This window comes from Tympanuchus pallidicinctus, unplaced genomic scaffold (assembly GCF_026119805.1).
Source record: "Tympanuchus pallidicinctus isolate F22 unplaced genomic scaffold, pur_lepc_1.0 scaffold22, whole genome shotgun sequence".
Lineage (NCBI taxonomy): Eukaryota > Metazoa > Chordata > Aves > Galliformes > Phasianidae > Tympanuchus > Tympanuchus pallidicinctus.
In genome coordinates this window covers 7,241,788-7,262,670 of record NW_026294739.1, presented here as the reverse complement: position 1 = coordinate 7,262,670, position 20,883 = coordinate 7,241,788, and the positions used below count along the sequence as shown (strand labels likewise).

At 51.6% G+C, this 20,883-nt stretch overlaps 1 protein-coding gene across 4 annotated transcripts in view; it reads left to right on the top strand.

Annotated features, from left to right (window-relative positions):
* Positions 1-519: 519 nt before the first annotated feature.
* Positions 520-20,883, top strand: part of PAX3 (paired box 3) — a 63,555-nt gene continuing 43,191 nt past the window's right edge. The window contains exons 1-5 of one of the 4 annotated variants that reach the window (XM_052686300.1): positions 520-759; positions 958-1,193; positions 2,081-2,210; positions 2,504-2,638; positions 3,047-4,594. In XM_052686300.1, the coding sequence (XP_052542260.1) occupies positions 675-759; positions 958-1,193; positions 2,081-2,210; positions 2,504-2,638; positions 3,047-3,180 (720 nt within the window). In that variant the 5' untranslated portion in view covers positions 520-674 and the 3' untranslated portion in view covers positions 3,181-4,594. Of the gene's footprint in view, positions 760-957; positions 1,194-2,080; positions 2,211-2,503; positions 2,639-3,046; positions 4,595-20,883 lie in introns of those variants that run through there. The other 3 variants (XM_052686299.1, XM_052686298.1, XM_052686297.1) reach the window with 3 other exon arrangements.

Genomic DNA, 20,883 nt, shown 5'->3' with positions numbered 1-20,883 from the left:
GCGGAGGTCCGCTGCGGTGCTTCCAGCCCGTCCGCGACACTGGGGCCGGAGGTGCTGCTCCCGGGCGGCGCGAACTACAGAAACAGAAGGGAGGGAGGAGGTTGTAGCGGTGTCGGAGAAGAGAAGGGCGGTCGCTCCCCCGCGTCTTCTACGCGGACAAAGCGCGCTGCGAGCCCCGGGTCGGGAGCGGGACCCCGAGGGCGAGGAGCGACGCGCGGGCCCCTCGGCCGCTCTCCCGGAGCCGTCGGGGCGCGGAGCCCCCCGGGGCCGGCGGCTCTCGGCCGGGCCGGGCCGCCCCGGGCAGCGGCGGTGCGGGAGAGTCCCCGTTCCCCGCCCAATCAGCGGGGGCGGCGCGGCCGGGCCGGGCGGCGGCGGCCAATCGCGGCGGCGCCGCAGCGGAGCCGCGCCGGGTCCGGAGCCGATAAATGGAGGCGGCCCCGCGGCCCCCACTCCCGGGACAACGCCGCCGCCGCCCGCCCGGCCCCGCCCGCCCCGCTCCTGGATCCGCGGGGTCCGGTCCGGCCCTCCCGGCGCGGGGCAGCGCGGGTCACCGACGAAGGGGCAGCAGGGAGCGGCCCTTCCCCGCCCCCGGCGGCGTCCCCTCCCCGCGTGGCGGCTCTGACGGCGCTCTCTCCCGCAGCTGCACCTGGGCAGGAGCGCGCCACGCCGCCGCGATGACCACGCTGGCCGGGGCCGTGCCCAGGATGATGCGGCCCGGAGCCGGGCAGAGCTACCCGCGCGGCGGCTTCCCGTTGGAAGGTGAGGGCGGGAGGAGGGGCGGCGGTCAGAAAGCGGGGAAAAGTTGGGGGACGGAGCGCGTGCGAAGGTCGGAAGGGGCCGCGGGAACTTCGGACCCGGGTCCCTGCCCGGCGGCACTCCCCGGTTGGGCGCAACAGGTGCCGACACGCCGCGGGGTCCGAAGGAGACGTTAACGCTGTTTCTCCTCCTCTTGTCCAGTCTCTACACCTCTCGGCCAGGGCAGAGTCAATCAGCTCGGAGGAGTGTTCATCAACGGACGGCCGCTGCCCAACCATATCCGCCACAAGATCGTGGAGATGGCGCACCACGGCATCCGGCCCTGTGTCATCTCCCGGCAGCTGCGCGTGTCCCACGGCTGCGTCTCCAAGATCCTCTGCCGCTACCAGGAGACGGGCTCCATCCGCCCGGGGGCCATCGGCGGCAGCAAACCCAAGGTGAGCCCGGCGGGCGCGAGAGGGGGCGAGGGGCCGCGCACAGGCACGGTCCTGCGCGCTGTTCCTGGCGGGTCCGCGTCTTGAAACGATTGTGGGAAAGATTTATTATTTGTGTGAAAAGAAAATCGCGTTTAAAAAAAAAAAAAAAAGAAATTATCCGAAACGAAGTGAGGGAGAAAGGGCAGCTCCGGGAGCTGTGCTGCCCGCTCGGCCCTGCTCCGCCCGCCGCCCTTTCAGCTGCTCCGCTCCTTCCGTGCTTTTTGCAAAGCGCTAAAAAGTTCGCGGTCACAACAGTGCAGAGCGATATAGATCCTCCTCTCGAGTTTTGCCTCTCCGTTCCTTATATCTTTTGTTTTCCTCACAAAGAGAAGTGAACTTTTTGAGTTTTCGTTCAAAGCCGCTGGCCGGATTTTTTCCTTTGTTGTTACCAAAGTGGCGGCTCCCGAACTTTCCGTTCTCGTGTTAAAACGACAGATTTTTCTACAGGCGCGTGACGGAGCGCGGGCCCTCAACCTGCATTTATTTCAGTTCGGCTCCACTTTAGAGCACCGAAGAAACCCCCCCGGGTCCTTCCCGGTCCCCTCACAACGCCACAGCTCTACTCTCCGTTCAGTGCTGCGGACTTCGTTCCGCTCAGTCTCTCCCTACGCACAGCTCTGCTCGCACCCCGCGCTGTCCCAGCACAATTGAGCGCTGTCCCCGCGGAGCTCCATCCCCTCCCTGCCGGTTCGGGCCGTTCTGTCTGCCCGGGGTAACGCCGCCGCCTCCATAGCCTCGGGCAGTCCCTGCCCGCGGGGCCGTGCGGTCTCTCTGGGAGGTCCGTGTGGGGCAGGGGCACTCCGGGCTCCGCCGCCGCACAGCTCCCGCTCGCCCCGTGTGCTCTGAAGCAGGTGACGACGCCGGACGTGGAGAAAAAAATCGAGGAGTACAAGCGGGAGAACGCGGGGATGTTCAGCTGGGAGATCCGCGACAGGCTGCTCAAGGACGGCGTCTGCGACCGCAACACCGTGCCCTCAGGTAGGGGCACTGCGGGATGCTCCGTGCCGGGGGAACGGGGCCCGTGGCGGCCGCGCCGGGAGCCGGGGACGCTTCGCAAAGGGTTCAATTACGCTACGAGCGGAGGGTACCGGCGGGAGGGGGCGGCGGGACCGAGTCCGGGCGGTGTCGGGGGGCTCCCGTCACCTCGGGGGGGGGAATTGCGCGGGGCGGTGCCAACCCCGCGGGAGGACAGCGAGGCCTCCGACGGCAGCGGCCGGAAGCAGGGCTCGGCCCGGAGGAGCGGCGGTCACAGATCCGCACTCCTCCCGAAGTGAGCTCCATCAGCCGCATCCTGCGGAGCAAGTTTGGGAAAGGCGAGGAGGAGGAGGCCGAGCTGGAGAGGAAGGAGGCGGAGGAAGGAGACAAGAAGGCGAAGCACAGCATCGACGGCATCCTCAGCGAGAGAGGTAATGCCCGCACCCGGGAACTGCGGCGGGAGATGGGGGGGTGCTCGGCGGGGAGGCCGGGCCGGGACCGGGAAACGCGCGAGGGGCGGTCGGGCCGCCGGGGGAAGCCTCTGTGCCGCGGGGCCTCAATCGGGGGGACCGCCTTCAGCCTGGCGGCCGCGGTCACACAGTGCGGTGCTTCTCTAAAGTAAAGGCTGCGGAAAGTTTGTGCTGTGTTGACGTGTGCTGGGCCGGGCCGGGCCGGGGGCTGCGGGACACTGCTGGGCCGGCTTCTTCGGGGCTGCCGGAGGGGCGGCCGGGTCGGGCCGGGCTAGGGCTGGAAGTGGCGGCCCGGCACAGGCACGGCGCTGGGGAAGGCGAGACAAAAGTACCAAATGAGCTGGTCAAACATTTGTACAACTTCTGCAGCTTTTACAAAGAAGGCCTTCTATACACAATCTACACTTGGAGATGAACTTGGAAAACAAAGAGGGGAGAGTCCATTGAAACTCACACTTTGGCTTTGCGTAGACAAAGCTCCAGCTAGCAGCAGCTTGATGTGAACAAAGGAAGGCAACCTTTTTATAATTCAAGGAGAAAAGAAGAGAAAACAGCCCCACAAAAGGCTGAGAAAAGACATTATGGGCTTGCAATGAGGGATGAATTATTCAATGAGCCCCTAATAGCTGATGCTCCACACAGTTTTATGGACTCTCCACCGTGGAAAAAGTGCTGTTCGTATCTCCAGAATGTTTGTGGTAATTCCAGACATCTGGAGGTGCTGAGAACCGATCAGGAAGGACAGCAAAAAAACGTTTTATTTAAAGCAGGCTAAACCCTTGTATTGTAGCAACAAACCTGAGTGTGCTCCCCAAAGTTACTCTGTGGCTCTGTTCTTAAAACCCCATCTTGTGTCTGTGAGTGTGCGTGTAATGCACACACAGGAGGTGCTGACGGGAACTCTGTGAGGGCCAGAAGTGTCTGAGTGCCTCTCTGTGCCCCTATGTGCACGTGGCTGTTTTCCTGGTGCCTGCTCCGATGGAGAGCTGTGCTGAAGGAAGGAGGGGACTTGTGCCTGGGCTGCTTCTGCAGTCATGTACCTCTTTCCTGGCGTCCTGCTGGCATGTGTGCCCAGTTTTGATTCCTTTGCATTCAGTTAGTGGCAGGATTCTCTTGAACGCAATGGGCCGTACCACCCTGTGCTGTGTCTGTGTGTGCTTGTGGGCTGGGTACCAGTTTGGCAGAGAATGGCAATGGGAGGGAGGATCAGCTCCCTCCACAACCACTCCTGCTTACCCATATCATCCTGGTGCTTCATTTTGTTATGGCGTGGCCAGTGTGCTACAGCGAGAGTGCAGTTGATAGAGAGAACTTGTTACTGTGCTTGTGCCTTGCTCTTATGGGATGCTACAGGAAAACACAGCAGAGAGCTCATTGTGGGAGCAAAACAGCCCCAAAATGGGTTTGCCCCTCCTTGCAAAGTCATGAGAAAAGAGAAGTTCTGCTTCAACTCCCATTGCCAACAGAGGAGTGAAGGCTCCACTCTGCCCACACAAGCACCCGGCCCGGCACTTCTCATTGCGGTGGCTGCAGAGCCCCATGGCTGTGGTTCTGTGGTGGTGGTGGCTGTGTGCGGAGCTGGGTGACAGCACTGCATCCACAGGATGGTGTGGGACAATCCAGCAAGGTACTCGGAGCTGTGTGCCCTCAGCAGCAGTGTGCAATGCTGCGGGGTGGGGAGAGTGCAGTGTGCTAGGGTGCTCTGTGAGCTGGGCTGTGCCTGTGGCTGGAGTGGCACAGGGGCTGTGGGGCATGACAACGCAGGTGTTGGCTTGGCTGGAAGAAAATGAAGCAGAGTTGGGCTGACTTTAAAGGCTGCTGATTCCCTGTATAGGATTTGAGGCGTTCTTGTAGCAGTGGAATCAGACAGAAGAGAAAAACAGCCTTTTAGATAACATGCTCTTTGCAGGCACTTAACCCCGCTCTCTCGTACCCCTGGCAGATGCCACACATGCTGCACTGCTGCTCTGCTGCTGATGCTGTCCTCTGCCCTGGTCTGGGGCATAGATTTGGAACACAACCTGGCTGCCACGGCACCTATCTGCCCGATAGTGGCTCTTTCACAGCCTATCTGTTTTTCCTGTGGACAAGATGCATTTTTCTTAACCGCCCAAACCGTAAAGACAGCACATGAAGGAGAAACCTCAGCGCCTTTATATGGCACAGGGGGCCTATTTTTAGAACGAGGGCTGCGGGGAGGGAGCGCCCGGAGCTCGCATCCCACGGCCGCTATGTGCCCGCTGCTGGGAGCGCCGCGCCGGGCCCGGCCTCAAAGGGGCTCTGTTCGCGGCCGGAATTGGCCCCCGGGCCCCGTCCCGCGGATCCTCCCCCAGTCATGCGCCCGCAGAAAGGGCCCTACTCATCCCCAGCGCTGCTCCGGGAGCGATTCAGGCTGCAGCAGGCTAAATTGACTTCTTTCTTTCCTTCCACTTTCATCTCGCACCAAACCCTCCCCCCTCGCCCTCCCCTTCCTCTTTTCTTTTCTTTTCTTTTTTTTTTTTTTTTCTTCTCTGTGCCCGAGGCTCACATTAATACAATTTCGGCACCATCCCTATTTTTGTGTGTATGTGGGAAGCTTGGGGAGGTTAGGGGGGGCTAGAAAGGGCCTCAGCACAAAGCGCTGCTCAGCAGCTCAGCCGTTGCTCTGCTTCGCTGAGCGATGCTGTTCCTGTTTGTGAGTTTGGGGAAAAGCATTTCTGCTGTGCACTGTAATGGAATTAGAGGACAGATGCTGTCTGTGCGTGGGACACGCGACCACCGGCCCCAGCTTAAATATTTAGATGCAGTGTTACAATCAGCAGCTTGATCTGCGGGCTGTGACGCGGTGCCATGCGCTCCGGAGGGCACAGGGCTGGCGCGTGCTGTGAGGAGGGCTGCTCAGTGCCTGCTGCCCCTTGGGGTTAGTAATACTGCTACACTGCTATGGCAGCTGATGGAGGGAGGGACTGCCCTCTATCTCTGCCCTGTGGGGTGCTGCCCCCAGCCCCTGGTGCTCCTTGTCCTGACTGCATCCACTGAAGTGATGCCCAGCTGCACCTGCCCCCCCGATGTGGGGATCTGACCCGTGTTTGGGCACTTGACTGACTCAGAAATAGTTCCTAAAATGTTGGAGCAGAACTGCTGGGCACATCCTGCCACAGTTCTCTGAGCTCAGGCACCGAGAGTGAGGGCAAACCTTGCTGCAGCAAATATTGGGATCGCTTCCTATGTGTTTACCTGAGTTTGTACTTAAGCTTGCATCTGATTGGATTGCTCCAAAACTCTTAACTAATAGTTGGTTAAACTTAGTGTAATTCTGAAAGGACTGGGGTTAGAGTCTGAAGGGCTCGCTCCCGAACTGTGGTTTTTGTCCCTGGCTTTTGACTTTCCTGTGATTGCCAAATTGTGGCCATCAGCAGGAATGCATCCCAGCCGAGCTCAGGCTGTGAGGTGGGGTTTGGGGTGGCTGTGTGCACCCTGCGAGGTGTGAGGAGCCCCAGTGAAAGGGCCCATTCACATGTGCACGTTTCCATGGGCAGGGCAGGACTGGTGCCCAAATCCACCCCATTCTGCTCAGAGCCACTGTGCCAGGCTCAGGTTGTGCGTGTTGCACCGGCAGGGCTCGCTGAAGCAGGGATGTCAGCAGCTGCTTGTGCAGCGGTGGTGATGGCATCAGCAGACAGAGATTTTAATTAGATACAAAATTAATTAGAGATTAATGCTGAAATTAAAAGTTGCTGCTGATTAAATCCTTATGAGATTCTTTTGGGGGTCTAATTCCAAGTGGTACTCTTCTGTTATGTTAGGTCAAGCTGATGCTTTTATCTGACTTTCACTAGGGGAGGGTTCAGTTCTGATGGCTTTTGCGTTAGGTTCACTTATTGATAAGGGTTGAAACGAGAGGAGCCCATAAAGTTGATAGTGATAAATTATGGCGGGTCCCCAGGGCTGTGTAGTAAAACTGCGTTGGGAAATGGAGCAGAACTACAAAGTGCTCTCTGGTTAATTTAAGGAGAAATTGAGTGAAACGTGAAGCAGTAAATCACAGCGCTGTGCTCAGTGCGGATTTCTCCATGTAAATGTCACTTTAAATCCTATGTGACACACACGTGTGGCTACAGGCAGAGGAGAACATATAAATAAGGATGCAGGACCCGATTGCTGAGCTCTGGCTACTAAATGGGATCTGAGCTCAGCACAGACCCTGCTCTGCTCCCCTTCCCTGCAGTGCTCCTGCCCCATGCTGCTGTGGTAATTCACCTCCAGTCACTCCCCCTAGAAAATGAGCAAAACGTAATGAAATTAAAACTCACCGTGGGCGCATTAGGGCCACTGTGTGTCATGTGCTGAGATTGTTTGGTTGGCAGGGTTTGATGTGCTGCTGACAGCTCATTTGTTCACTGGTAAATAAAGGTTCGGAGCGATTAACAGTGTGCATATATAACGAGTGGGACAGTAAGAGGCAATTAAGCTGTCGGTGCAATGTCTTATCTCGCTGGTTGCCCTACAGTTGTTTTACAACCAGGAATTAAAATCTGAAAAGGTGATTTGCGGTGTCGCTGGCCAAATATTGATTAAGTGGTGTTTGCGATGCCATTGTCACAGACAGAAAGGGCACCGTTCTGCCCCGCGTGGTTCATCTCCCATTGTGAGCAAAGCTTAACCTCTGGGATCAAAGGGATTGTTGCAGTTTATCTGTTCTGGAAAATCCTTCTTTGCTCCTAAACTTGGATTAATGGCCAAGTTGTCTTTAATGACATGTGAAATTTGGATGGAGTCCTTATTCTGCATGGTCTGCTCGGTGTATGCACTGTACGCAGTTTTGTGCGAGGCTTTTCTTGAACACTGTTGGATTTGCATTTGTGTGAATCTGTTTTTAGTACAGAGTGCGCTGAAACTTTGCTAAAACAGAGGGTAAAACACACGGTACCTCCTTGAGTCTTAATGAAGCTGATTGGGTTGCATGTAATTTTTCGGGTGGATGTTGTCTGAAGAAAATTGGATTTTTCTGTACTAAATTGGTAAGATAAATGGCCACTGCTGTTGAAAGGAAGGGAGTTTGGGTTGGAGGAGCTGCTGGAGCTGGGTGCTCAGCACAAAAGTGTCCCAGCGAGCTGCAGCATCTGTGTGCACTTCCTTTGCAGCAGTGATGGCTGCACAGTTGCTTCCCAGACTGCAGGGAGAGCCGAGTTCGTGCTGCAGGGCAGGCAGGAGCACATGGGATCCACGTCTTCTCACCTGACTAAGCAAGCTGTGCTTGCTTCAGATAACAAAATGTCCCACCAGCCCCACAGCAGAGAAGGCTGTGCAGCTTGGATGTGATGTGCTGGCCTGTGCTGATGCTGTGGGATCTCAGCTGGGTGATCTGTGAGCAGGAGGTGCTGCTGCTGCCACCCCAGGCACAAGTGGAGCTCCGTGCACAGTGGTCAGGCAGGGCCAGAGAGCCCCTTCTGGTCATTATCTGGTATGCGTGCCTGAGCCTCCGGTGCTGTGGAGAGAATCAGCAGAGTAAGAGCTGAAAAAAGTTACTTTTAGTCATCGGTTTCTCATTATTTCTTAAACACACAGTTTTTCTTTTGTCTGCACAAAGTGCTTTGTGAGTGCTCTGCTCCTTAAGAAAGCAGGTAGCCCCAGAGCAGCAGTTACTTTTCTCTGAAAGTATTTTAGGTTCATGTTTCTGTACAGCACACAGATGCAGCTCTCTGGTTTCAGCAGGAGCTGTGAGCAGGGCAGCGATGCGCGCTCTGTTCCGCTTTCTGCTGTTCTGTTGGTGTGGATATGTGCCTGGATGCAAACTGGCTGCCAAGTGTGACCAACATTTGTCGTGCATGTGTCCATATAAGGTCCCGCCTTAAGGATGCTTGCATTCACGATATGCTCACATTGGATGAGGCTTTGGAAGTGCCCGAGTAGCGATCTCTTTGTCAGCAGACCAGTAGTTACCACACAGATTGCTGCTCTGAGCTGGCATTTTGCAGGCACTTGTCCAGCCCCATCAGACCTCACTCATCTTATTTAATGAGCAGTGCTGCTCAGCCAGTGCAGTGTGCAGAGGTTCCCTCTTGGAGGTGGCTGTGATGTGGGTGTCCCTTTCCATGCTGTGGAACAGGGAAACTCCTGCAGCTGGAGTGCTGCTTCTGGCATGCGAGTGGAGCCATGGTGCTGGCATGGTAGTGGCACCCCTGGGTAGCTTCAGTGCATGCTGAGCAGCTCCTCTGGCAGGAGAGCTGTTTGAGGAAGGACTGCCCTCACAACCAATGGGCTGTTCATGTGGGTGGGCACTGAACCTTCTCAGCATGCTGCTTGGGAAGGAGGTCTGCAGGGTTTTGTAGCATTTGCGGTGGAGAGAAGGGCACAGCGTGCTCCCAGTCTGGGTGCTTGTGGTAGCAGTTATGCACATGGTGTTTGGCTCCACCACGCTCTTTGCCATGACCTGTGGAACAGGCAAATACTAGCAGAAAACAGCTAGCTATAAAACAGCAGGAATCGGTGCAATCTGTTCCTCTGCTCAGGGGTTGTGCAGTGAATGCTGTAGATGGGAAATGCCCTGCAGGTTCCCTCAGGGAACCACCAACAAGAGCAGACCCACTGCCTGCCGTACTGATGGGGTCTGGCAATGTGCTCAGGAGGTTGGCAGCCACACAGCAAGGCACACAGCTGCCTGTTGCTTCAGCACCCACTGTCAGTGTTCCAGAGAACTCAGAGCTGTCAGACCATGTGCTGGGCAGTGAGGCTTTGAGGAACCTCTCGGAGTTGTGGGACTTCAGGGAAAGCCATGGGGTGTGCGTGGCCACTGCTTCTGGCAGCAGTGTGAAATGGCCACACACAGCGGACATCTTGTACTTCTTGCTGTCTCCCTCTTGACCTGTGTAACAGGGATCCCTGGCCCATATGTAGCCCTTACTTTCCATGGGGCTGTGTGGCTGCTCAGGGTGGGACAGGGAGACAGGAGCTCACTGTAACCCAGAGCTGTTTGCTTGCTCAGACCCAGCAGGGTGAGGCAGCGCTGAGATCTGTCTGTGGGTCAGTGAGCGCTCCGACACGGCAAGAGGGCATAGTGTGACAAGCAGAGCAAATTGAGAAGAGCTGTTCTAGCAAGCTGAGCTTAAAAGTTTTCTAATACGTGATTTAGCAAAAAAAAAAAAAAAAAAATCATCTGGCTGCGTGCTGCACACAACTATGTGACCCACACTCTGTCAGGGTGGGCAGGACGTGGGGAGCATGCCTCAGGTCGGTGTGTGGCCCCTTGTGGGCTGAAAGCTGTGGGGCTTTCCCTGTCCTCATCTGCACCCCCCCCTCCTCCTTTTATCCCAACCAGTTGTGCCAGTGGGATTTGGGGAAGGAAACTGGGAGCTCCAATCTGAAAAGCTGTGGGAGCCAACACAGCCGGTACACAGTGGCTGCGCTCCAAACTCCCAGAGATCCCTTGGCTGGGGAAGAGCTTAAAGCAAAGTGGGTCTCAAAGTCACTGCACTGGCAGTGCAGAAGATGGGGTGATGACTGATGATGGAAATGTCCCTCAATCCAACATCAGAACAGCCCTGGGAGAGTGTAACAGAGGCAGAAGCAGAGAGCAGGTGTTGAGCAAATCCCAAATACACCTAGAGTCCAACCAGCGCTGGAATCACGTAGAACCGACAGCAACCATGGATAGGGCACTCTGCAGGATGCACCCAGCCCTCTCCACACTCTGAAGGAGGCATTGTGGTCACCACCGTGCTGTGAAGGTGGTGGTAACACCCAGGGACACTCTGCTCTGTGCCGATGCCTCAGGTCCCCCCGCTCACACAGCTGCCTACAAGTGTGGGAAGGGGGCTGCGGTGAGCACGGTTGTTTATCTTTGGGATGGGACAAGGGAACTGAGTAGGAAAGAGTGATCCTGTGACTTGTGTTTGTAAGCAAATACCCCTAAACAGAAACAAACAAGAAAAGAGCGGTCGCAGCAGCGTAAGCCCTAGGTGAGTGAGGTTTGGTTTGCATGGGGACAGCTCTGGGCTGGTATATGCACTGCCTGAGAGCTGCTCTGCAGTGTCTGCACAGACCCCTGCTACTCCCCCTGCCCTGTCCCAGCCCCCCAGCAGGAAGGGAATGCTGTGTCTTGCTGGAATCTTACTAATTTTTTTTTTTCCCCTTCTGTTGCTGTGCATCCAGGCAGTGTGTGCGGTGGGAAAGGGCTGGAGTGTAGGACATATGGTGGCTGTGTCAGCTGTTCCAGTTTGAGCAAATCCTGCTCTGTGCATCTTTGCTCATTTGCGATTGGAACAATATATTTTCAGCTCTGAATGGTATTTCCAAGTGTCTGGGATGCAGAAGTCAAGAGTTGTGCAGGATCAGCTGCTGAAACTGCAAGTCGGTGAATGATGTTCTCTTCCGTGGGGAAGCACTCACTGTGTGTGAGAGCTGAGCCACCGTGTGATCAGCGGAGCTCAGCAATTACCGGGATGTGCTTGTTGCTGGGCTGCCTGTGGATTGCTGCAGTTGTTTGCAAACATGTGCTGTGGAAAAAGTACTGAATGATGTATACAAATGGTCTTTGGTTCGAGCAAGTGTTTGGTGATTGAAATCTGTGTGGTTACGGCTGGGCACAGGCTGTTTGCTTCTAGTACTGGGTTGCAGTCAGCAAAGATGTAAAACTTCTGCAAAGCTGCTGAAAACACTTTTTTTTTTTTTTTTTTTTTCCTATTTGGGTGTTTTACTAAAGCCCCCATTAAGACAGAAATATAAGCTCGAAAGAGAAGGAACCAAACCAATAAAAGCATTTAAGCCAAGTACATTGATAGCATTTGTCTTCAAACTGCAGCTTTCAAAATCTTCCTGCAGAGGAGAATGCACTTCTGTGGTGGCATTTGGTGCAGGGGTTGGGGATGGGCTGCATTGGTTTGATTTTAAACTTCTGAAGCAGCAGCAGTCTGAAAGCAGGAGGGAGCTTCATGCTCAGCTGGGCTGGGGAAGCACAGCCTTCCCAGGGTGGGAATGGCAGTTCTGCTGCATGCTGCTGTTTGCAAAAGTGATGCAAAGAACTTACAGGCAGAGTAGGCACCTCAGGGAAAAAGCTGGTAATATATATATATATATATATTTTTTAATGAACAAATGATTTTATGGCTTAGCACCAGTGCACTGAAGAGAGGTGTGTTTAAAAGTTGGACTCAAGAGCTTTTGTCTGGAGAATAATACGCTTGGTGGAAAGCACGGCACAATGGAGAGCTTTTCTTTCAGTTCTGTATGGGCGAGCGTCAGTCAGCCACGGAAGAACTTCAAAAGCCAAAGGAAAAGCCGTCAGGCTGCCTCGATCCCGATAGGTTTCCCTGAGGTGAGGGGAGAGCTGGCGTTGGCAGCAGCACAGGAGGCAGTGGGTGGTGCACACTGAGGAACCAGCTGAGCCGCTGCGTCCTGGGAAGACGGGAAGCTGTTGGGCTGTTCCATCTCTCATGCCCTGTGCTGCTTGTTTCTGAAGGCAGAGGAGTCCCACCTCTCTGTTGCTGGAAGTGGTGTGGGGTGGGAAGCTGTGTGCCAGGTGCTCCAAGGGTATGGCTGGCAAGGACGTGGGTGGCAGAGCAGTGAGCCGCCATCCTGTAGCAGGCAGCAGTTTGTTGTGCTGTCTCATGGAATGCTCTTGGTGATGGTTTGGTTTCAGCCCTCCAAGAGGACAGGTGGTGGTGGTGGTGCTGGGCTGTGGTCCCACTCTGTGCTCCTGTCCGGGGTATCTGGCTGAGTCAGGGACAGCTTCGTGCTGTTGACACTCACCCAGTTAGCTCTGTTATCGGTGTGAAAACAGCACCGGGTAACATGACCTTGGTTTTCAGTGATTTGTGTGTTTAGGCTTCAAAAATGGAGAACAAAACTTCAAGATGAGGTGGAAGACCTTTTTGCATGCATTCATTTATCTCAAGCTCATCAGGCATGCTTAGGTGTCCTTGACATTAGCCAGGCTATTGGAAGGAATTGGCTTCTGTGAAGTTTGGGTTGGAAGCAAATGACCTGCTGAGCACAGCCGTGGCTGCAGCACCACTAGCTGCAATGTGTGTGAGCACATCTATGGGCTGCTCTGAGGTGACAGCCTTTGGGGGCGGGGAAGGCACCCTCTGGGTGAAGAACAACAAATCGAAGCCACCCAAACAGCATTTCTAAGGATAATTTCTATGAGAAAGTGGGTAAGCACTGTATTGAGGATTGCAGGTGAGTCCAGATTCATTGCTGAGAGAGGTTAGGTCAGCAGAGAAACACGGTGCCTGTATTCAGCAGGGACTGCAGAGTGAAGGTAGATACAACTGTAGAGAATACTCATCTGAATGGGTGCTGTATTATAGCCTAAAATGTACAACACTGCTCTGTTTGTGTTTTTTTGTTGTTGTTGTTGTTTTGGCTGTATTGGAAGGAGAGTGTAATAGCACCTAGATCTCCAAAAATCACATCTGTGAACTATCCATTACAATTAATTTATTTTTCATTTTGGAAAAAAGATGGAAGAAGAAATAGGGATTAGAGCAAAAAATGGGGCATTGGGTTTGGATTTGGTACAGCATTGTCAGTAGCATTTTAGTTTTTCAGGAGTATAGGGAAGAGGAGTACTCTGAGTTCTGGTCATGCTCTGGGCTTACAGCCTCTCCCTGCAGTGCCTTTGGTTGTTGGTTTTTGCATCAGCTGCACAGAGCTCAGAACCCTGCAGGTTTGGGAAGCCTTCAAAATGGTCTGCATAAGCAGGAACTAAGTTCACTTTTTCCAACTCTTGCTGTTTTAGTATAACATTTCTGAACATGATCATCTCTGTATTGTTATCCCCAAAGCATTTACTTATTTACAAAATGGCATTTGCTAGACAAGCACGTGTATTTTTGTCCTATTCCTTTTCCTAATTTAAATCAGTGTCCATTTCCTAGAAACTGAGGGAGGGAAGAGTTCAGGACTGGCGGTACAGCACCGTGAGCCGGGGCTGTGCATGGCACTGTCAGTGCCCTGATGGGCCTCGGGGTGACGCTCTGACTCCTGCCTGGGCTGTCACACCTGTGCAGATGTACACAGACGTGAAGCGGAGCCGGGGCAGAGCCGCGTCCTACCGGGCGCGGTGCTCGGCAGCCAGAGGGAAAGTCGTCTGCCTGTTTGGGAGGTGGATGTATTTACAGCTTTGAAATATTTGGTGCTATTTTCCTCCGACACGCTCAGGAGGCTGTGCGGATCAGGAGCCCTGGGCTCGGCTTCCTGCTGCCGAGGAGCGCAGCGTTGTCGCTTCGCGGCACTGAGGGCAGCGTTTGGTCCTGAGGAGAGGAAAGGAGCAGTTCGGTCTGCATGGAATCGCTCACTCAACTTTTTACGGAACTAAATGTTTTTATTCGTTACCTTCTTAATTTTGTTGGTAATTTTTCCAACTCTTACTACTAGCAAAAGAAGATTAAAGAGCAAGTTGTTGTTGTTGTTACTTTTGAGACAAGCAGAATGTATTCAGAACGAATGTTCCCCCGGAGGTTTTCTGTTGCTGAGGCGCGTTCAGATGGTGAGATTGCCGGCTCCTCGGGAACCTGCATTTCTTGCTCCTGAGAGCATCCTCTGGAGGACTGACTGGGGAAAAAATCGGCAGTTGTACTTTCGCTTTCCTTTTGGACCGGTTAGCGCAGAGCAGTCAGCGCAGTGGGGACGCTGCCAGCAAGGAGGCAAGCAGCTTACGCTCTTTTTTACTGGAGCAGCGTTCCCTTCCCAGCCACACAGGGTCTGCAGGGGCTGAATGCAGTCTGTCGCTGTGAATCACATCGCTCCTCTCCCCATCTGTACCCACTGCCACGGTCTGCTCTGCAGCTCTACCACCCCAAAATCGCGTGGAGAGCTGGCAGGCAGCGCGGCACAAAGCAGCTGCCTATGGCTGAAGGGTGGTTTGGAGTAAGGGCGTGAATATTAATTCTTCAGGAGCTGCTGGTTGTGTGTGTGGAGTGTGAGCTGCTGCTTTCTCCTTGCCGCACTGCTTCGTTTGGTTGCGCTCTCATCCCCTTGCTGCACAGCTTCTGCACTGGCACTGTGGGGACTGGCCGTGGAGCAGACTGCTCCCTTAGCGTGACTTTGACTGAAATCCCCTCTGCTGCGCTGCAAGCAGATGAAGTAGCGGCTGCTGGAGCGAAGTGGGGCTGGGGGTGGGGGAGCCGTGGTGTTTCAGCGCTGTTTTTGCTCCAGGAGGATTTCTGGGGCTGACCAAAGTTTTCTGTGAGGTTACGCTTGGTGTCACTGAAATTTAAATAGATGCTGGGAGAGTGCTTTGTGCATTACCTCGAGTTACGCTGCTGTCAGTCATCTGCAGGGGGAAAGAAGGAAAGGAAGGTGTAACTTTAAGCACACACTGATTTGTTCTTATTACATAACAAAAGTCTATTTCTTTATCATGTTATCATTCAGTTAATAAAAATTAGCTACAATAACAGTACCAACTTAGAAACCCCTCCAAGTCCGGGGGATTTTCTTTCACAATGAACATGAATACTGTTCAGAAATACAAACAGTCAAAGGATAACTTTAGGTCTGAAAGAGAAACCTGGCAAGGGTAATTGAATAAGCCTGGATCTCCTGAATATGTCATGGTGAGTGCAGTCAACATGTCATAATTAGGTTTATTGAGGGCCATTCCAACAATCTGCTTCTATTCTTCCTGCCTTATTGTCCACAGCTAGGCAAATAGCCAGGGGACAAAAGGAATCAAGTGCTGACAAAACATGAAAGAGGAAAAAGATTTAGCTGCTTTTATCAAAGAAACTGAGAAGGACTTTGTGTAAATAAAGTAAGTAACTGACCATCCTGCATTTAGGCAATGCCGTTTTCATTAGAATTAATTCTTGACATATTGGAAGGGTTCCAAGGGAAGGATTTCTACTTCTGACAAGTTTAATTTGTAAATTAAAAACAGTTGGTTAAACATGAGCCGCCATCAACAAAACTTAACTGAAGCCATACATGGGCAAGTCCTAAGCAGGTGAAAAAGAGAATTACTTTGAAAACAAAGCATCCCCCAGAATTATGCAAATTCTGATTACTTCATAACAAATGTTTTCTATTGAGACGTTCAGCAGCATAACTGTTGGAAAGCTTTGTTTGCATGCCATTTATTTTCCTCTTAAAATCCCATTGGCTTGCTCAGCAGTCGCTGCTTGTTCTTTGTGGTGCATCAGAAGTGGCCCCAAGGTGTTGGGTGGTTCGGGGGCCTGAAGTGAGGAGAAGCGGGGCTCCATGAGAACACCCGTGCTGTGGAGTTCTGCGGTGCCGAGCACAGAGCTGTGATCCAGGTGGGTCCTTCCTGCCCCTCCTGCAGTCCTGACTGAGGTAGTGATGCTCTGTCACCTGTCTGCCCGTGACAGATATCGGGCTGATTAGAATCAGTGGTTTGGGTAAGACCAAGAAGTGAAGGTGCTGCTTTGGGCTGCAGGTTGTGAGGAGCAGATTCTGGTGGGGCCCCGCAAGATCTGTGCTGCTTAACAGAGCTGGGGCAGGTTGTGGGCACACCGCATCATGGCTTGGGGTCACAGTGATGCCTTCTGTATCGTAGAGAATTAACATATGGTCGTTTTTTTCTTCTCTTGTGTTGCTCTTAATTTGCCTTGGAGATGGTTGTGTTGTATGTGTGAAAACCAGGAGCCTCTTTTCTGCAACTGTTTGAAGAGTTTATTTTCTGATAAGTTTATCAGTGACCAATTCCAGACCAAAACTTCAAATCCTTTTGTTAATTCGGATTTAAGGTTAAGCAGATATACTAAGGGAAAAAAATGAAGATTTTTTTTTTTTTTTTAACCTACCTCCCGTGATGCTTTTGGAATGACTTGAAATTAAATAGTAAGGCTGAAATTTATAAATGCAACTTCAAAGCAGAAGATTTTGGGAAATGTACCTGAAGTCTTTTGGAAGCTGTAGGGATGCAGCTCTGGTCAGAGTGGAGTCAGCACTGTCTCATTTACCTGGGTGTTTTCCTATAGACTTCAGTCTGAGGAATTCAGCCTTGGCTTTGAGCTTTTGTTTCCTACAATCCACTTTGCTTTTCAGCTTCCACATTATTTAAGAGTTTTAAGAGCTGGATGCTAATTTCTGTTCAGAATGGCTGTACCTTAACTGAACTGCTGTCTCAGTAACTTGTTACTCTCCTAAACATCCTTGGATTTGGGTAAATTTTTCTAGCAGAAGGCAGGGGCAGGGCAGGAAATACATGGCGTTGCTTCCAACTGCATGAACTCCATCAAGAGAGCTCTCATGATGTGCCCATGAGCTTTAAACTGGCTGAACATCAGTGCCGTTCGTATTGGGAATTCTGCATTGGATGTGATGTAGGGAAGGCACAGATGCTGTTCTGGATTTGGGTTTCAGTTGGTCACTGACATGGCTGGGGAATCATCAGCAGCAGCAAAGAGCGGGCTGTGTTGAGTTTCCAAGTTCTAGTTGGGTACTTGTGTTCTCAGAATATGGGATTAGATGATGACTCTTAAGGATGAAAGTCATAATTTCGATTAACTGTTTGTTATATGTATTTTCTTATTTTGTTCAGTGGTGATGATAATTATGTAAAACCATTGGCAGCACTGAATTACTTTGTGTAACATTGGCTGCTGAAGCTGCAGATAATGTAAGAAACTGGATAACGGGAATTCGAAGACTGATGATTAAGCTATCGAGATGACAACCAAAACCAGAAATATTGAAAACAGGACAAAAGCTGGAGAATAGTTAAGCCAAGTTATCACAAAATTGTTCTGTGTGTCACAAAGCTTCCAGGAAAATGTTGTGGAGGCGAACATGTGCTAACAAACACAGATAATTGCAGGATGTAGGGATGGCTGTGAGTACGTCCTTGCCAGGTGTGAAGTGGCTCATAGCCGTGAATGGTGCTTCACTGGTTTAGGTCACAAAGAATTTAGGTAAGATAAAGTGTAAGAAGTCTATTTCTTAGGTTTCAAATTCTATGGTGGTTCATCATAATTCCATAATGACAATAAAGTGTTCCTATGGATCATGAAATACCGTGACTTAGCTATTTTTATGGTCGCCAATATCTAGATGGCTTTACTAACGTTTTATTCCATTTGCCATTTAGGCTGTTCTAGAGCATCTGTTACCATAACACTGAGTGTTACTCATAGGAGCTGGAGGGACAGGACAATCAAAATTAGCAGTCCATTTAATAGGTGGTGGTGGAGGGGGGTTGTTTTTATTATTATTATTTTTAATAATACGTAGGAGTAAAGCAGTATTACCTAAAGCTGGAAGGCAGAAATCTTCTGAACTATTTAGTTCATTTTGTTGGGCTGGTTCTTAGCGCACTCCAAATATGAAGCCTGACCATCTTTGGGCTGTGTGCTCCAACTCCTGATCTGTCTGTGTTTGTCAATTGTGTAATGCATTACAGTCAGGCATTAAAATTGCGACGCTTTCCTGCATTTCTAAATAGTGCTAATTAATATTAGCAGTTAGCATCAGAAGAGTTCTATCTAACTGTGTACACCATTGTACTCCCGGGCAAGACAGAATAGTCCATGGTTTTGGTGATTATTGAAGTAATGTAATGATTGTGGTGGGTGTGTGGGGAGATGGGGAGACGTGTGGCTTGCACTAGTTTTGTACCAGAGCCTCTGCCCAGCCCTGACACTGCATCGATTCCTCAGCCCTGCTTGTGCACATGGTATGTGCTCACATGGACGATGCATCGCTCCCTACAGGCGTACCACCTCCACTCGTGGCTCTGAGCATTGTGTACTGCAGTTTCACTTGGTGAGATTCAGCAGGGCTGGGCTGCAGAGCAGCAGGATGTGCAGGACCTGTAGGAGAGGAATTCCAGTGGGGCAGCGTGTCTTTCTCAGCCAGTAACAGCATCACGTAGTCTAACGGACAGCCAAGTCTGAGTGTGTGAAGGACAGAGGTTCCAGCTGGATGTGCAGGGTCAAAGTTCTTCACATCCTGATGAGTAGCAAAGCCCAGGACTGAGCCATGCGGGTCGGCGGTGGGAACCCTGCACAGCATGGGTAGGGTGAATCCTCCCAACAGGGTGTGCATTGCAGGAAGCTCAGGGGTGTGTGGTATTAATGAGAGCCTTCTCTGAAGGATGGGAGCTGAAATGCGGTACGAGCTTCTCTGGGTGCCTGCACTCCTCCAGCCTTCTTACTTGTGGGAGAAGCCGGCGCGATTCCTGCCATGAATGCTCTCATAGGCACTCTTACACTGTGCTCAGTATAGCTAATCCTCTTTCATGGGGGGATAACTCTGCGGCAATAAAACGACCTTGTATTTGTTAAGTAAGTTATTATTTCTGTGCAAAGAGAAGCCTGAGTCTATAAATAATAAGTCAGAATTTATAAAGAGGACACCTGTGAGCTTCTTGTTTCTGTATACTGGCATTGTGGCTGTAATTGCATTACAATGTACGCTAAAGCTGCTCATTTTAATTTTATATCTCGGCATTTTAAAGAGAAAATAGAAGACTCCATAGGTAGGATTAAGAAGCTGAGTAAGTTTTCTTAGTGCAGCTTCATAGGCTCCGAATGGGCAAAACCAGGCAGTCAAGCAAACGGAATCCCCAGGGCTGGAGATCGAAAACAAAGTGTCTCAGACCTTTGGGCAGCGAATAACGCTGAACACCGCGTCTGAACGCTGCCCTGAATGCATAGCAAAATGTACGTCAATAAATAATGTAGGTGCAGAGTTTATTATTCCACGGGCACCGCAGTGCTAACGCTGAACGCGCCCGGCCGCAGGAAACAAACAGAAAGGAATGGCGAAGTCAGCTTGCCGATTGCCGGCTCCTTCTCACGGAGGACGATAGATTTTTTTTCAGCGCTATCCGGAAGCGGCAGCGTTGCAGCGACTTGTGCGTTTGGGCTGGGATGAGGAGGGAAAGCTCTGTTTCTCTTCCGTGAGACGGAAGGAGGGGAGAAGGGGCCGCGGCTCCGCCGGGTCGGTGCCCGCCGCACTGCGGGAGCTGCCGCGTTAGCGCCTTGTGCCGTACGAACTTATTTCGGGGTGTTGGTATTTGTTTACCCGTGTTTGTTTGAACTAATCGCCACTCGGTGAAAGTCTGCGCCTGCCCTGCCTCCTTCGGCAGGCATTTAGCCGCGGTGACCAGTCAGGCATAAAAACGTGCTTATCTGCAAATGAATGGCAGCTCTTTGCTTCATTAAAGCCTCTTTCTCTTTTGGCACTCGCATTGTGACCCTTTGATATTAATTCAAAGGGCAATTAAAGAATGCGGCCCATCTTTGAAGTAAAGCATTCAGGGCAAGGAATGGGATGAACCTGGGACTCTGATGGACTGTGCGCATTCAACAGGCCCTTTCAAGGCAGTTTGAAGTGACTCAAAGAAAATGGGCAGGAGAAGGTCAAAGAGAAAAAGGGGGCTAAAGAAACAGTCTGTATTTGTTCGATGTATTAGCCAAGCAAACTGCAAATAGCAACAAAATGAAACAGTTAATAGAGCAGCCAGACAGAGGCATGTCAATCACTTAACTTGAACAGCATTGGGCTAACCAAGGCTTCAGTCCACTGTGTTATCTAATTATCTTGGGAAAGCCAGTAGCTGGAAGTAATGGTATTGTATTTCTTTCTGCTTACTGCTCAGAAAAGGTGATAAATACTCACTGCTTCATAATTATTCAGCGTATATACATAAAGAGTGGTGGGTTGGTGGATTGGAGGCAAGCTGCTCCTCGAAAACCAACAAAAAACCCTTGGCGATTAACCTGGGGTGCAGAATGCGCGCATTAGCATGTTTCAGAATCTTGTCGGGGTTTGCATACGCAGTGAGCGAAGGCATGCATGGTTTCCTCTGGAACAAACCTTAAAGACAAACACATTTACGAGCCTAGGAGAGCCTCTTTCTCTTTCCCCCAAATGCAGTTTTAAACCACATATAATGCTAAGGGTCAGACTTTAAACCACAATAAACAATGAGATTAAGAGCTGAGGCTGCAGCTCTGTCTACTCAACATATGCTCTTGTACCTAAGTGCTGTGGCACACATGGTATGAGATTCCTGCCTTATTTTGCCCTAACAGGGTAAATTAAGGACAAAGTTTCAGATTTTCCTTACAATTTTCTTTGTATTGTTGGTTAAATTATCCCCATGGGGCTTAATTTTCCACTGGCCTGGATTTATGCATACAAAACAAGTACACAGTTTTATTTGCACAAATGGCTGTGCCCATAAACAGGCATATTTTAAGGTCCTGGCATGAGAAGAGATTCCTGAGTTTATCTTCACAGTTGCACTGGATTGTTGT